Source organism: Procambarus clarkii, chromosome 4 (genome assembly GCF_040958095.1).
Source record: "Procambarus clarkii isolate CNS0578487 chromosome 4, FALCON_Pclarkii_2.0, whole genome shotgun sequence".
NCBI lineage: Eukaryota > Metazoa > Arthropoda > Malacostraca > Decapoda > Cambaridae > Procambarus > Procambarus clarkii.
The window spans coordinates 30,665,895-30,681,157 of NC_091153.1; the positions used below are offsets into that span (position 1 = coordinate 30,665,895).

General features: G+C 43.2%; 1 protein-coding gene across 1 annotated transcript in view; it reads left to right on the plus strand.

The window, feature by feature from the left end:
• The window catches only part of LOC123749422 (glutamate receptor ionotropic, kainate 2-like), a 146,363-nt gene that overhangs the window by 61,714 nt on the left and 69,386 nt on the right, over window positions 1-15,263 (plus strand). Inside the window, exon 13 of the mRNA XM_069335563.1 lies at window positions 9,707-9,806. Within this exon, the coding sequence (XP_069191664.1) occupies window positions 9,707-9,806 (100 nt within the window). The remainder of the gene's footprint in view (window positions 1-9,706; window positions 9,807-15,263) is intronic.

Below are 15,263 nucleotides of genomic sequence, written 5' to 3' on the forward strand. Positions count from 1 at the left end.
TATTATTCGAGAGGACGTGTTTTTCAGTAAGCTGTTGTGGTGGAATAAAACTCCGCCTGAATTTGAACATTAAACCACTCATCATCGTTTTCTAACAATTATAATAATACCCAAATGTATTTACAGTTACATATTGCGTTGTCTCAAAATATTTCTCTAATTGCCGGCAAAAAATTGTGGCTTAGTTGAGAAAAACGTTGAAAAAAAAAAACTGGAGCAGGATGGATCTTGAACAAGCGTCCTGAATACTCTCGAATCCACTAGGAGTCTGGAGACTCCGAACTGGCAGCCATCCCAACATTGACCAATATTCCCCATACACTCTGCTGTTATTGGGAAATATTACCGGTGGGAATTTACTTAATTTATTTATCATTTATTGTTCAATAAATTAATTATGACTATTTATTTCTTCAAAAGCAGACTATTTTTCATGTTTAACCCATCGATAAACTTCCACTTCACACAATAGGGAGGTTATAATTATAGCAGGTGGTTATACCGTAAGTAAACGGTAAACTTATTATTGATTTCACTATACCATATTTAAACGCTTAGTGAGTAAAATTTATAGTAATTGTTAGTATGAATAAATTATTGCCTTCTTATCGGACTAGAAGGTTTGGACAGTCAACATGGAACAGGTTTAGAACAGGTGAGTGGTCCCCGCTGCGTAATGACGTCGTCTCTCCAGTCACGCCGCCTCAACATGAATGGCAATTCTAAACTAACAGTCCATATTCCCGACTCCTGTTATCAGTAACTCTGTCTACTAGATTTATGAAGCTCACCCTGATAGGGCTGGGACTCATGCCACTTAACTCACCCCCATAGGGCTGGGACTCATGCCACATAACTCACCCCATAGGGCTGGGACTCATGGCACATAACTCACCCCATAGGGCTGGGACTCATGCCACTTAACTCACCCCCATAGGGCTGGGACTCATGCCACATAACTCACCCCATAGGGCTGGGATTCATGGCACATAACTCACCCCATAGGGCTGGGACTCATGCCACTTAACTCACCCCCATAGGGCTGGGACTCATGCCACATAACTCACCCCATAGGGCTGGGACTCATGCCACTTAACTCATCCCATAGGGCTGGGACTCATGCCACATAACTCACCCCCATAGGGCTGGGACTCATGCCACATAACTCACCCCGTAGGGCTGGGACTCATGCCACTTAACTCACCCTATAGGGCTGGGACTCATGCCACTTAACTCACCCCATAGGGCTGGGACTCATGCCACTTAACTCACTCCAATAGGGCTGGGACTCATGCCACTTAACTCACCCCCATAGGGCTGGGACTCATGCCACATAACTCACCCGATAGGGCTGGGACTCATGGCACATAACTCACCCCATAGGGCTGGGACTCATGCCACTTAACTCACCCCCATAGGGCTGGGACTCATGCCACATAACTCACCCCATAGGGCTGGGACTCATGGCACATAACTCACCCCATAGGGCTGGGACTCATGCCACTTAACTCACCCCCATAGGGCTGGGACTCATGCCACATAACTCACCCCATAGGGCTGGGACTCATGCCACTTAACTCATCCCATAGGGCTGGGACTCATGCCACATAACTCACCCCATAGGGCTGGGACTCATGCCACATAACTCACCCCATAGGGCTGGGACTCATGCCACTTAACTCACCCCCATAGGGCTGGGACTCATGCCACTTAACTCACCCCATAGGGCTGGGACTCATGCCACTTAACTCACCCCATAGGGCTGGGACTCATGCCACTTAACTCACCCCATAGGGCTGGGACTCATGCCACTTAACTCACCCCCATAGGGCTGGGACTCATGCCACTTAACTCACCCCATAGGGCTGGGACTCATGCCACTTAACTCACCCCATAGGGCTGGGACTCATGCCACTTAACTCACCCCCATAGGGCTGGGACTCATGCCACATAACTCACCCCCATAGGGCTGGGACTCATGCCACATAACTCACCCCGTAGGGCTGGGACTCATGCCACTTAACTCACCCTATAGGGCTGGGACTCATGCCACTTAACTCATCCCATAGGGCTGGGACTCATTGTAACGGGGGGTGGGGGGAATAGCTCTATCTGTCCATTATTCCACCCCCCAGTTAACTAACGAGGCCGGGGGAAACAGCTCTCTCTAGTCCGTTATCCCGTCCCCAGTTAGCTAACTATTCTAGAGCACCTCCAGAGTTCCTAAGGCAACCTCTCTCGTTCAACACCTTGTAACCTAGGTATTTGACTACCTAGGTGCTAAGACTACAAGGCGCCGTCACTTGATCAGTTACCCGAAACTCCAGAGAGAACTCTAGAATACTGAATCATTGCCACAAACGTACAAGAGAAAACGAAAGGAAAGAAATGAATAGTGAAGTAATTAGTGAGGGTTTGGGGTGAGAGGTAGGGAAGTGGGAGGAGCGAGGAGGGTCATTAGTTGAAAGTGAGAGTTTAGAGAGGGGTGGAGGGAGAGGTGTAGATAGGTAGAAGTAGAAGAGTAGATAGTAGAAGTAGAAGAGTAGATAGTAGAAGACGAAATGCTGCCACCATCCATTCATGATCATTACATACAAGACAAGGAATGGAACTTGCCGGTATCACAAAATTCTCAAAAAAATGTTATCATGAGTTCATTATTAGTAGTTCCCATCTTTATCATGTACTCATTCTAAACCATGAAACCAGTAACCACAGAGGCTTTCTCACCTCAACTCAAATCTCTAGGGAACAAAGTTAAACACAATTTAAATAATAAATTCATAATTATATTTCCCATGAAGTATCATAATTTAGCAATTAAATTAAAATGTTCCAGTTTAATATGCAAAGTGAGTCATCATCCAAGAATTCGAGAACCCTACAACTTGACTGCCCCTGATCATCACACAACATATGTAAACACGACCAAGTCACCTTACTGTTCACTCACCGAGGACTGAGTCTAAGTTGAATAGAGAGGGGGGGGGGGGTCTGTAGCTTGACAGAGACTGTCTCGCCCCTGCCGGCCGACAGCCTCCCTGCTAGGGACGTCTTCTCGGCTCTCCTGGCTCGTGTGCTGTTCTGTCTGTTAATGCTTTTTGCTCGATAGTTCTCCGAGTATTTATTGGGGAACCTAGTAGCTAACTCCGCCCACAAATAGATAGCCTCCGGCACTACCAAGCCACTCCTTAAACGTCGGCATGTTTGAAGGCTACCCGGCTCCAATTATACGCTTAGCGGAAGCAAGGTGAAATTCTCATGATCTGACCTCAGGTCACTTGGGGTCATTAACGCTTTGAGGTGTGAGATCTCAGGCAGACAACTGGCGCCTCTCAGATCCTTGTCTGTGACTCATATTCTATATATATTTTAAATAAACTAACCCAAACACTTTTACAGTGTTACATCATGCCACTTAACTCACTCCCATAGGGCTGGGACTCATGCCACTTAACTCACCCCCATAGGGCTGCGACTCATGCCACTTAACTCACCCCCATAGGGCTGCGACTCATGCCACTTAACTCACTCCCATAGGGCTGGGACTCATGCCACTTAACTCACCCCCCATAGGGCTGGGACTCATGCCACTTAACTCACCCCCATAGGGCTGGGACTCATGCCACTTAACTCACCCCCATAGGGCTGGGACTCATGCCACTTAACTCACCCCCCATAGGGCTGGGACTCATGCCACTTAACTCACCCCCATAGGGCTGGGACTCATGCCACTTAACTCACTCCCATAGGGCTGGGACTCATGCCACTTAACTCACCTCCATAGGGCTGGGACTCATGCCACTTAACTCACCCCCCATAGGGCTGGGACTCATGCCACTTAACTCACCCCCCATAGGGCTGGGACTCATGCCACTTAACTCACCCCCCATAGGGCTGGGACTCATGCCACTTAACTCACCCCCATAGGGCTGGGACTCATGCCACTTAACTCACCTCCATAGAACTGGGACTCATGCCACTTAACTCACCCCCCATAGGGCAGGGACTCATGCCACTTAACTCACCCCCATAGGACTGGGACTCATGCCACATAGCTCACCCCCATAGGGCTGGGACTCATGCCACATAACTCACCCCGTAGGACTGGGACTCATGCCACATAACTCACCCCCATAGGGTTGGGACTCATGCCACATAACTCACCCCATAGGGCTGGGACTCATGCCACATAACTCACCCCGTAGGGTTGGGACTCATGCCACATAACTCACCCCATAGGGCTGGGACTCATGCCACATAACTCACCCCGTAGGACTGGGACTCATGCCACATAACTCACCCCATAGGGCTGGGACTCATGCCACTTAACTCACCCCCCATAGGGCTGGGACTCATGCCACTTAACTCACCCCCATAGGGCTGGGACTCATGCCACTTAACTCACTCCCATAGGGCTGGGACTCATGCCACTTAACTCACCTCCATAGGGCTGGGACTCATGCCACTTAACTCACCCCCCATAGGGCTGAGACTCATGCCACTTAACTCACCCCCCATAGGGCTGGGACTCATGCCACTTAACTCACCCCCCATAGGGCTGGGACTCATGCCACTTAACTCACCCCCATAGGGCTGGGACTCATGCCACTTAACTCACCTCCATAGAACTGGGACTCATGCCACTTAACTCACCCCCCATAGGGCAGGGACTCATGCCACTTAACTCACCCCCATAGGACTGGGACTCATGCCACATAGCTCACCCCCATAGGGCTGGGACTCATGCCACATAACTCACCCCGTAGGACTGGGACTCATGCCACATAACTCACCCCCATAGGGTTGGGACTCATGCCACATAACTCACCCCATAGGGCTGGGACTCATGCCACATAACTCACCCCGTAGGGTTGGGACTCATGCCACATAACTCACCCCATAGGGCTGGGACTCATGCCACATAACTCACCCCGTAGGACTGGGACTCATGCCACATAACTCACCCCATAGGGCTGGGACTCATGCCACATAACTCACCCCGTAGGACTGGGACTCATGCCACATAACTCACCCCGTAGGGTTGGGACTCATGCCACATAACTCATCCCATAGGGCTGGGACTCATGCCACAAAACTCACTCTGTTGGGCTGTGATTCAGGCCACATAACCATCTACACCTAATCTGCCTTACATTGACCTACTAAGAACAAATGTAGAGACAGATAATTATGCACTTCCCTTTAGTTGCCGTTGTCGAAGCCGTTCGTCCTCACTGGTATATAATAGTTCAAATACCAGCGGTGCACTTCAAGTAACACGGACAAAATTTATATGAAGTGTTGGGAAGGCGATCTGCTACTCTCCTCTCCTTTTCCTCCAGTGCCTGGGACGCGTTCCATTACTACGTTTCTTATAAATAATTGAAAAGAGTTTATTCTAATTAATTTGATAACTGATAATTCAGTTTAATTTTAGTGAAGTGCATTTCATTGGTTTTAGTCATTAGGCTGTTAGATTGAGTATTGAACTTATGTTATTATATTGCGTGAAATTAATTTTTGCAATGTGGCAATATAATCTGGGGTTCTGGAGTGAATTGGTCATGTACATACCCTTTGATGAGTGTCTAAACGATTTTAATTGATAATTAATTAATACAAAAAAGCACTGATAAAATGTATGCATGTTGTATTAAAGAGTTCATAATGGATGTGGAAAATTTCTCACAGGTGTTGGTAATGTATCCCACATACACTCTGGTGTTGGTAATGTATCCCACATACACTCTGGTGTTGGTAATGTATCCCACATACACTCTGGTGTTGGTAATGTATCCCACATACACTCTGGTGTTGGTAATGTATCCCACATACACTCTGGTGTTGGTAATGTATCCCACATACACTCTGGTGTTGGTAATGTATCCCACATACACTCTGGTGTTGGTAATGTATCCCACATACACTCTAGTGTTGGTAATGTATCCCACATACACTCTAGTGTTGGTAATGTATCCCACATACACTCTGGTGTTGGTAACGTATCCCACATACACTCTGGTGTTGGTAATGTATCCCACATACACTCTGGTGTTGGTAATGTATCCCACATACACTCTGGTGTTGGTAATGTATCCCACATACACTCTAGTGTTGGTAATGTATCCCACATACACTCTGGTGTTGGTAATGTATCCCACATACACTCTGGTGTTGGTAATGTATCCCACATACACTCTAGTGTTGGTAATGTATCCCACATACACTCTAGTGTTGGTAATGTATCCCACATACACTCTGGTGTTGGTAACGTATCCCACATACACTCTGGTGTTGGTAATGTATCCCACATACACTCTGGTGTTGGTAATGTATCCCACATACACTCTAGTGTTGGTAATGTATCTCACATACACTCTGGTGTTGGTAATGTATCCCACATACACTCTGGTGTTGGTAACGTATCCCACATACACTCTGGTGTTGGTAATGTATCCCACATACACTCTGGTGTTGGTAATGTATCCCACATACACTCTGGTGTTGGTAATGTATCCCACATACACTCTGGTGTTGGTAATGTATCCCACATACACTCTGGTGTTGGTAATGTATCCCACATACACTCTGGTGTTGGTAATGTATCCCACATACACTCTGGTGTTGGTAATGTATCCCACATACACTCTGGTGTTGGTAATGTATCCCACATACACTCTGGTGTTGGTAATGTATCCCACATACACTCTGGTGTTGGTAATGTATCCCACATACACTCTGGTGTTGGTAATGTATCCCACATACACTCTGGTGTTGGTAACGCTTTCCACATACACTCTGGTGTTGGTAACGCTTTCCACATACACTCTGGTGTTGGTAACGTATCCCACATACACTCTGGTGTGATAACGTATTCCACACACACTCTGGTGTGGTAACGCTTCCCACATACACTCTAGTGTGGTAACGCTTCCCACATACACTCTGGTGTTGGTAACGTATCCCACATACACTCTGGTGTTGGTAACGTATCCCACATACACTCTGGTGTTGGTAACGTATCCCACATACACTCTGGTGTGGTAACGCATCCCACATACACTCTGGTGTGGTAACGTATCACACATACTCTCTGGTGTGATAACGTATTCCACACACACTCTGGTGTGGTAACGCTTACCACATGCACTCTGGTGATGGTAATGCATCCCACATACACTCTGGTGTGGTAACGTATCCCACACACACTCTGGTGTTGGTAAGTTATCCCACATACACTCTGGTGTTGGTAACGTATCCCACATACACTCTGGTGTGGTAACGAATCTCACATACACTCTGGTGTGGTAACGAATCCCACATACACTCTGGTGTGGTAACGCATTCCACATACACACTGGTGTGGTAACGTATCCCACACACACTCTGGTGTGGTAACGCTTCCCACATACACTCTGGTGTGGTAACGTATCCCACATGCACTCTGGTGATGGTAACGCATCCCACATACACTCTGGTGTGGTAACGCAACCCACATACACTCTGGTATTGGTAACGTATCCCACACACACTCTGGTGTAGTAACGCTTCCCACATGCACTCTGGTGATGGTAACGTATCCCGCATACACTCTTGTGTTGGTAACGTATCCCTCATACACTCTGGTGTTGGTAACGTATCTCTCATACACTCTGGTGTTGGTAACGTATCCCACATACACTCTGGTGTGGTAACGTATCCCACATACACTCTGGTGTGGTAACGTATCCCACATACACTCTGGTGTGGTAACGTATCCCACATACACTCTGGTGTGGTAACGCATTCCACATACACACTGGTGTGGTAACGTATCCCACACACACTCTGGTGTAGTAACGCTTCCCACATACACTCTGGTGTGGTAACGTATCCCACATACACTCTGGTGTGGTAACGCATCCTACATACACTCTGGTGTGGTAACGTATCCCACATACACTCTGGTGTTGGTAACGTATCCCTCATACACTTTGGTGTTGGTAACGTATCCCACATACACTCTGGTGTTGGTAACGTATCCCACATACACTCTGGAATTGGTAACGTATCCCTCATACACTCTGGTGTTGGTAACGTATCCCACATACACTCTGGTGTTGGTAACGTATCCCACACACACTCTGGTGTGGTAACGCTTCCTACATGCACTCTGGTGTTGGTAACGTATCCCGCATACACTCTTGTGTTGGTAACGTATCCCTCATACACTCTGGTGTTGGTAACGTATCCCTCATACACTCTGGTGTTGGTAACGTATCCCTCATACACTCTGGTGTTGGTAACGTATCTCACATACACTCTGGTGTTGGTAACATATCCAACATACACTCTGGTGTTGGTAACGTATCTCACATACACTCTGGTGTTGGTAACATATCCAACATACACTCTGGTGTTGGTAACATATCCAACATACACTCTGGTGTTGGTAACATATCCAACATACACTCTGGTGTTGGTAACATATCCAACATACACTCTGGTGTTGGTAACGTATCCAACATACACTCTGGTGTTGGTAACGTATCCAACATACACTCTGGTGTTGGTAACGTATCCCTCATACACTCTCGTGTTCATTATAAATTTAGTTATTGATTAATCGGTCCAGACCCCGATTAACTGACGCTTCTGGTTAATGGTCTGGTGGTGGCAGCAGAAGGAGATCCTTGAGTTTGCCAGGAGTCTAGTACCACGTCACGGAGGCTGTAGAAGCTTGGCCGATTCGAACGGCTAAGACCACGTGGCGCGGGATTCGGCTAGAGTAGCTCGGGGTTCCCTTGGTATATAGGTGAAGGAAATAGAATACGGGTGGGTAAGGGTGAAGAGAGAGTCGAAGGAAGAGGCGATCAGAGTCGATAACCCCCCCCCCCCCCCCCCCGCCGTGTTACAATGTATCACACATACACTGGTGCTGGTAACGGAGCTCCCCACCAAACGCTCCCTTCAAATACAAAACGAAATCGCAGAATCGCACGTCCTAAGCGCTAGGGCACCTCCACCAGCGTTACCTGTGTCACCATCCTGGCCAGGCATATATCAATGAGGAAATCGCTGAGTCAGGACAGGGAGCGAACAACAGACCTGGTTGACTTAGTTTATAATAAAGTGTTTTGCTTCAGTATTTATCGTGCAACATTTTAATTTCATTCATTTACTCACATAATTATTAATCAATGAACAACATATCCTTCTGTTCTATTAAAAAAAATCTAAGTCAAATGTACGTTTTAAGCAAAAAAGACAAAAACAAAATGACTGGTAATGTTAAATTGTATATGAAGAGTATTCGGACGGAAACTTTACCAATGAGTTCACAAATTCAAAATACTTAATGTCAACAATAATGAAATCAATTATATGCGACATGAAAAATGAAATAGTGCCTCCAGACAACTGGTCACAATAATATGCCTGAAAATTTAATTCCCAACCTACATATCTAAAGAATTGACGACGTTTCGGTCTCTATTGGACCATAATAAAAAAAAAGAGAGAAGAAATGCAATCGACCCATTCACCCTATCACACTCCCTATACATTTAGAATTCACCATGTAAAGTTCCGTTAGTCTATCTACATGCTTTTGGCCTCCAACCTTTGAGAGATATACAAATAAATGAACGTTTCGTTTAATTGATATAGATAGAACATAAATTTGAAATGGCACTCTTAATATCTGTTATTGTATTTCCTACAGGAAACTGTTACTACTACTTGTCGAGGGAGAGACTACTGCCCTCTTTATTGGTATCCATAGGACAGAAGAACAGTCCTCTTGTTCCTGCATTAAGTAAAAGGTACAGATATTTTTTTTTTTTTGTATTGCTATTAGAATTTATAAAGCAAATAAATATAATATGTGAGTAAATCACGAAAATTAACACGTGATGAAAAATGTGACAGTATCAGACCACGGAGGAAGAACTGAAGCAGGAATTTCCTTAAGTACTTTCGTATATTATTGTTTGCTAAGATTTCTCTGGTGATGGTTTGGTGACCAAACGATCACCAGAGAAATCTTAGCAAACAACACAGAAATCATCGATAGATACAGCGAAAGCAGGAGGCTTGACATCTGCGAGGCACTACACATCAAGAAGTCAACACCAGCCATCAACAGCCAATTAATGCACAACTATATTCTACCCACTTCAAGACTCCGCTCCAATATAGAAGCATCAAGAAATATGGGCCAATAGGCCCTCTGTAATTACTTGCATTCTTACCTTCAATACCCATTGTTTCGTGTTCTGGCTTGTGTTGAAAGTTTGTTTTCACCTCATCCAAACCTGTTGAAACATATCACCTCACCCAAATGCAGGTATAAAAAATCGAAGATGTTTAAGCTCTATTCAGTTATAAGTTGTGTGTGTGTAAACTAAAGTCTTTGAAAATGTAATAAGTTTTACGAAACGCGCTCAAGTGTCGCATTAGACTAGAAATAAAAATGAATTTTGGAGAATTGATTTTCATTTACCATCAACAGTGAAAAGAAACATAAGAAAGATCGAGAAAATTCGTATTAGAATTATTATTCTTACTTTTTCGCTCATATTTAATATATATATATATATATATATATATATATATATATATATATATATATATATATATATATATATATATATATATATATATATATATATATATATATATGAGCGAAAATTCCTCAAATTCCTCAAGCAACAGGGTTTCTTAATGGAGCCCTGTTGCTTATGCAAAAGGGTTTAAGGAACATATAATCTCTTCGCACAACCAAACCATCGCCAGAGAAATCCTAGTAAACAACACAGAAATCATCGATAGATACAGCGATAGCAGGCGGCTTGACGTTTGCGAGGCACTACACATCAAGAAGTCAACACCAGCAATCAACAGCCAATTAATGCACAACTATATTCTACCCACCTCAAGACTCCGCTCCAATATAGAAGCATCAAGAAATATGGACCAATAGGCTTTCTACATACACTTCTATTCAATACCCATTGTTTCGTGTTCTGTCTTGTGTTGATGAAATTAATACCCTATTAATGCCACCTCTTGTTCTGTCTTGTGTTGATGAAATTAATACCCTATTAATGCCACCTCACCCCATCCACCTCACTAAAATGTAGATATAATATCGGAGATGCGTAAGTTCTATTCAGTTGTGTATTTGTAAACTAAAGTCTTTGAAAATGTAATAAGTTTTACGAAACGCGCTCGTGTCGCGTCAGACTAGAAATAAAAATTAATTTTGGAGAATTGATTTTTGATTTACCTCCAACAGTGAAAAGAAATGTACGAAAGATTGAGAAAATTCGTGTTAGAATTATTAATCTTACTTTTTCGGTCATATTTAATAATATATATATATATATATATATATATATATATATATATATATATATATATATATATAAGGCACAACTCTCCTAAACACGAGAGTCAAGTATACTCTCTCCCATATTAACAGGGACTTGATGAAATTAACGTCTAAATGACCCCTCACTTGCTCTAGTGCTCTTGGGAGGTGGTGATCTTTGTGGTATTTAAATACTCCGAAATTACCATCTCTTTTAAGGGTCTGAGCAGGTGGTGGAGAGGGTTAAGGCGTACCTGTTATGCCAGTTGCTGGAAGGCTTCTGTGCTGGCTAGGGTTCGAGTCTCCTGGTGGGAAAGTGTTCTAAAGTTCTATACTTCACTCTCGTGTTTAGGAGAGTTGTGCCTTAAGCATAGACACTGTGTCTTCCCATATTAACAGGGACTTGATGAAATAAACGTCTAAATGACCCCTCACTTGCTCTAGTGCTCTTGGGAGGTGGTGATCTTTGTGGTATTTAAATACTCCGAAATTACCATCTCTTTTAAGGGTCTGAGCAGGTGGTGGAGAGGGTTAAGGCGTACCTGTTATGCCAGTTGCTGGAAGGCTTCTGTGCTGGCTAGGGTTCGAGTCTCCTGGTGGGAAAGTGTTCTAAAGTTGTATATATATATATATATATATATATATATATATATATATATATATATATATATATATATATATATATATATATATATATATATATATAGATATATATATATATATATATTAGTATATTTTGGTAGCAGTCTTTCCTGTAGACATATATTATTAAATATGACCGAAAAAGTAAGATTAATAATTCTAACACGAATTTTCTCAATCTTTCGTACATTACGCTTCACTGTTGGAGGTAAATCAAAAATCACTTCTCCAAAATTCATTTTTATTTCTAGTCTGACGCGACACGGGCGCGTTTCGTAAAACTTATTACATTTTCAAAGACTTCACAAATACACAACTGATTAGAACTAACGTATCTCTGCTATTATATCTACATTTGAGTGAGGTGGGAGGGATGATGTGGCATATAATGATGTGGCATTAGGGGATATTAATAGGGTATTAAAAGTATCAACACAAGACAGAACAGAAACAATGGGTATTGAATAGAAGTGTTTGTAGAAAGCCTATTAGTCCATATTTCTTGATGCTTCTATATTGGAGCGGAGTCTTGAGGTGGGTAGAATATAGTTGTGCAATAATTGGCTGTTGATTGCTGGTGTTGACTTCTTGATGTGCACTACACATCCCTATTAATACCCTATTAATATCCCCTAATGCCACATCATTATATGCCACATCATCCCTCCCACCTCACTCAAATGTAGATATAATAGCAGAGATACGTTAGTTCTAATCAGTTGTGTATTTGTGAAGTCTTTGAAAATGTAATAAGTTTTACGAAACGCGCCCGTGTCGCGTCAGACTAGAAATAAAAATGAATTTTGGAGAAGTGATTTTTGATTTACCTCCAACAGTGAAGCGTAATGTACGAAAGATTGAGAAAATTCGTGTTAGAATTATTAATCTTACTTTTTCGGTCATATTTAATAATATATATATATATATATATATATATATATATATATATATATATATATATATATATATATATATATATATACACCTATATATATATTTATATATATATATATATATATATATATATCTATATATATATATATTTATATATATATATATATATATATATATATATATATATATATATATATATATATATATATATATATATACACCTATATATATATTTATATATATATATATATATATATATACACCTATATATATATATATATATATATATATATATATCTATATATATATATATTTATATATATATATATATATATATATATATATATATATATATATATATATATATATATATATATATATATATATATATATATATATATATATATATATATATAAAATTTGTGAGTGTACCACCTCTGGTGCCAAAGTGGGGACCCATAGCCTCGGAGAAGAAAATAAAAAGTATTCAGAGGAGACCTTATGGTTTCTCACTGAACACTAATATTATCTTCTCCTACCACCCCCATTCTTTTATATGTACACATATATATTTGCTTTATTTGAACTTTGTTACAAAAAAGAAGTTACATATAGGTTACAAAGATGGTTATCATAGGTTGTCCTGTTCCTCCAGTTCCTCAGATGGCGGGCAGGAACCCTGGATGCAGTGCGCATTTCCCCTCAGTATCGCCACGCAGAGGCCCTGGAAAAGAAAGCTGGCAGCTCTAGGGTCCCTTGTTGTTTCAATGAGCCTAGAACCCAGTTCCTTCAAAAAACTGGTAGCACTTTTACCCCAGGCGCCGAGTGTCTCAGAAGCAATGGGGACAAAATTGTAGTGGTGATCCAGTTCTCTATACTTACGGGATTTGGCTGCTTCCCTGTGGGTGGCAGCGCCACCTGGTTGTGCAACACTGAGGTTAATGTAGGTGTTAGCCAGGGTTGATACGCACATGTAGTCCCATACCAACTGCTTGCCATTCGTCCAGGGGTTCACTGTGATACTATCCGGGCGACCAATAAAAACATCAGAGTTACGGGGCGTTAGGTAACGGGGCTCTCTTTCAGCTGGGCATCCAGCTGTGGTGAGGCTCCTCTTGATGATGTCGTTAACTTCACTGTGCCTCGAGTGCCATCCCCCTGTGCTTTGGCAGAGTAGGCCATGGTGGCCGTACCTGTCAACCACCACCTCGCCGCAAATACACCTATATCTGGTGTGGATTGGGGCAGCATGGCGAAGGGCCACAGCAATTCGGAGGGCGTGTGGTGTGAGACGCGTGCCAGTTGCTGACATTGGGGTTGCTAACAGGAAATCGCCTGCATGTGGGACTGCTACTGCTGTGAGGCGAGCAATGTCGTGTTGTGTTGTTGCAGCACCCAGGCACTCTGCAGCAACTTGGTCTACAATGGGGCCATCCCAACTGGATTGCTTGTGGGCTTTTGGGGATGGTGGTTGAGGTGATGGGCCTGCACGAGAGGCCCACTCTGTGGCACAGGGTGTAAAATTGGGATCATGTACACCTGCCAGCTGATGTAAGTGGGCAGGTAGAATTTCCTTCACAAGGTCGTCGGATGCTGATAAGGAGGACAGGAAGGCTGGAACAGCGATTTGCGTTGCTGTTCGAACTCCGAGGCCCCCAAGTCTTACGGGAAGAGAGGCTTGTTTCCACTGTAGGTCATCAAGAGAGAGGTTAAGGGCTTTTTCTAGCATTGATTTCAGTAACCGGTCATACTCACTTAGTTTTTGGCTACTGTAAGATGGTGAACACCTCAGAAAGTAGGTTAACCTGGGGAGGGACGGACATCTGGTGATGAGGTAGAGTGCATCATGAGCATCAATATCCTCAATCCTCCCATCCATCCTCTTAAGGTCGGCGATTTTCTTATCAAGGACCTCATCGATGGCTTTCAACCCCAGGGGACCACCTAGGAGTGTGCTGTCTTCAGGTTTAATTTTATGGATATTTGGCAGAAGACCCTCTATTCTCTCTACGATGCCCTGGTTGGAACATATTATTTCACATTTAGAAGGGTTCAGGGTGAGGCCTAAAACTGCACCTTGCTCCTGGATTTTTCTGATGTCCTCCAGTAGGGAGTCTTGGGAACCAGCTAGGTTACCATCATCCAAGAACCAGATGTTGAGCTCGCTGAACAGATCCTCTGTGACTTGTTTGATGACTAAGTAGAAAAGGAGAGGAGCAAGGGGGTCACCCTGTTGGACGCCTTCTCGCGAGTCAATTTCATGTTCGCCAAAAAGTAGCTTAAGGTCCATACTGTAGCATGAATGTACAAAAGGGTAGAGGGAAGGGAAATGACTATGAACCGCACGGAGTACAGCATCCCTCCGCACCAA